General features: G+C 57.3%; 1 protein-coding gene across 1 annotated transcript; it reads right to left on the bottom strand.

Annotated features, from left to right (window-relative positions):
- Window positions 1-411: 411 nt before the first annotated feature.
- On the bottom strand, window positions 412-2,379 carry MC3R (melanocortin 3 receptor). The gene has a single exon (XM_039864663.1). It carries the CDS (start codon window positions 1,911-1,913, stop codon window positions 954-956), a length of 960 nt encoding a protein of 319 aa, XP_039720597.1. The 5' UTR covers window positions 1,914-2,379; the 3' UTR covers window positions 412-953.
- Window positions 2,380-3,073: the final 694 nt, after the last annotated feature.

Genomic DNA, 3,073 nt, shown 5'->3' with positions numbered 1-3,073 from the left:
ACAGTCAGGAAATCACGTGAGAGAGACACAGCTTCCAGGAAAACCACAAGCATTTCCACGACCTCTGACACGATCTGGAACGGCAGGGAAGCAGTGAGACACAGGCCCTCCCACCCACGAGTCCCTCTCTCGTTTTAAAGATGGAAAAGGAATAACAGGAAAAAAAGGCTCTTTTAAAATAGGGAACTCTACACCTGAAGGTAGTCTAGACCTCAGAATATCTTGTACACAGGTATGCTCTAAATTTCCAAAGCATTCGATTTCTTTTTCATTAGAAATTTGAAAGCTGCCTTAGATGCAGTGCATAAAACCCAACCATAACAGCAACAGCAAAAACAGAAGCGGCTAACATTTCGATGCTCTTTTTCGGGGGCAGACTGGTAGGGGGTGTGGGGGAGGAAGAGGGGCAAACTGCACAGCACTGCTTCTTTCGCAAAGAGTTCATTGGGAAACCGTTTTCCTGTACACAGGGTAATAGAATAGAAACACAGCCTCTTATGAAGGAAGTGCCAAGCCATCTGAGCGGCTGACAGCCGGAGGTCACGGCGGTGACAGGTGGCTCTGGAGAGCTTCGAACCTCCCTCCCGTCAGTGAGAGTCCTTCAGTCTGACCTCACCTGAAGCACGAAGACGCGGGTGGGGAGCAGGCGCGCAGGCAGGCGGTGCGGACCCGGGTGCGTGGGAATGGATGCAGAGAGCGCCCGCCACGGCCTTCACGGGTTTCTCCCGGTGACTGTTCCGAACCCTCTCAGAGAGCCTCTGAGCGACCATTTCTACTTTCAAAAGGGTTTGCAGGCTTCCGAGCAAAGGACGTGCGCGGTCAAGGCTGTTAGCACGGTTTTTCGTCTTCGATCCCCGGCCCCTCTCCCGCTTCTTTCTAAACACCTCGGCCGGATGGAGGGTCGGAAGCCACCGGACCATCCCGCACTCCCGTGGCCCGTGCCGGCCCCGGGCTCAGCCGTCGCAGCTGCACAGGATCTCCTTGAAGGTGTTGCGCAGCTCCAGGCTGCGGAAGGCGTAGATGAGGGGGTCGATGACCGAGTTGCACATGATGAGCACCAGGTAGGTGTTGAAGTGGGCGGTGTAGCAGACGCAGTAAGGGTGGGTGGGGCAGGCGATGATGAGGACGAGGTGGAGGAAGAAGGGGGCCCAGCAGACGACGAACACCCCCAGCAGGAGGGTGATGGTGACGGCCCCCTTCATGCACGAGTGATGCTGCGGGGCCGCCCCGTCGGCGGGGGGCAGGGCCGCGATGCGCTTGACGTGCAGCCGGGCGAAGAGGAACATGTGGACGTACAGGGTGCCCATGAGCAGCAGCATGGCGAAGAACATGGTGATGAGGCACACGATGACCATCTTGCTCTCGGAGTACAGGATGAACACCACGCCGCAGACGCCGCAGCACACCCAGATGGCCGCGATCAAGGCGAGGGCCTTCCTCACCGTCATGATGCTGTGGTAGCGGAGCGCGTAGAAGATGGTGACGTACCTGTCGACGGCGATGGCCAGCAGGTTGCAGATGGAGGCCACCAGGGAGATGCAGATCATGGAGTCGAAGACGTTGTCCATGTGCTGGACGAACTGGTCCTCGAAGGCCAGGTAGTCGCTGTTGACGATGGCGATCATGATGGTCTCCAGGGCGTTGGACACGCTCACCAGCATGTCGGCCACCGCCAGGCTGCAGAGGAAGAAGTACATGGGGGAGTGCAGGTTGCTGTTCTTGCCCACAGCCAGGATGACCAGGATGTTTTCCAGCAGGCTGATGATGCCCAGCGCCAGGAAGACCTCGGGCTTGATGAAGACCTGCTCGCAGAACCCGCCGCCGCTCTGGTTGCTGGAGGAAGGGGCTGCCAGGCGCTCCGAGCCATTGGGCAGCGTCGGGTGAGCAGACAGCAGGCAGCGTGAAGCATTCATTGCTGACAGACGGGCCGGTCTGAGCTGGGGCCGGGGGATGCTGCTGCTGCTGCTGCTGCTTACGGGGGAAAAGATCTCCTTCCAGGTACTTATTGTGGATGCTTGTCCAGTCCCGACGACTTAGATTCTGTTCTCCCCAGAATGAAAGGAGGATGGAGACAGACAGAGAGAGAGAGAGAGAGAGAGAGGAGAGGGAGAGAGAGAGAGAGAGGTTCCTAGGAGGCATACGGATAACTTTCCTCTGCTTCTCCAGGACGAGCGGTTAAAGATTCTCTTCCCTGTCGTCTTCCTTCTCTCTCTCCCTTACCTCTCACCCCCTCTCGCGTCCCCACTTGGGAACAGAAAACCTGGCACTGGTTGTTGCTACAGTTACGGCTGTTTTCATAGCAAGACAGGGGATGTAGAACCTGTCGTTAGAAGTGAGAGGTGAACACTCAGCTTCCATACACGCCCGGAGGCAAGCGACTGCTTCATCTTCAGCTCAGCGAAATGACCACTGAGCACCTGGTGCCTCTGACCACAGGCGCGGGTTCCCGGAGAGATGGAAAGGCAGGCTGGCGCCCTCTGCAGGGCAGACTGCTCATCTGCGTGCTGGCTGGGCTGGGAGGCTTTTGTCATGGAAACTGCCACAGGCATTCATCTATCTGTTTATTCGTTCATTCCTTCATCTTTAATGCAAGCACTTTCTGAGCACCTACTGTGTGTCAGGTCTCTGCTGGGTGCATCATGTAGTGGTGAGCAAGACAGACGCACCGTCCCTGTTCCCCCAAACTCAGAGTCTGGAGTGGGAGACGAGAAATTTGGGAATTGTATTTCGGTGTGATAAAGGCTTGAGTCAGGGAAGGCCAGGGCCTGGGGGACTATTGAGTCAGGGAAAGTTCCTGGAGGAAGGCACATCTAAGCTTTGACTCTGAGGAGGGGCAGGCGATGTCCGGTGGTGAGGTGGGGGCCGGGCTTGGAGGAGGGTTCCAGGCAGATGAATAACGTGCCCACAGTATGGAGGCAAAAAGCAGTGGTCCTCCACCTTGGCGTGGGCACCGTGTATAGGATGTGGGTGCAGAGACCCTACCTGGCCTCCGGAGTCAGCTTCCCCGGGGGAGGACCTGGGCAAGGCTGTGCTCATTTTGACAGGTGACCAGGGGCATGGCCAGGGTCGCGAT

Source organism: Pteropus medius, unplaced genomic scaffold (genome assembly GCF_902729225.1).
Source record: "Pteropus medius unplaced genomic scaffold, Ma_sr-lr_union100, whole genome shotgun sequence".
Lineage (NCBI taxonomy): Eukaryota > Metazoa > Chordata > Mammalia > Chiroptera > Pteropodidae > Pteropus > Pteropus medius.
Note: the sequence above shows the minus strand (reverse complement) of the source record. Positions and strands in the feature narration are given on the sequence as shown.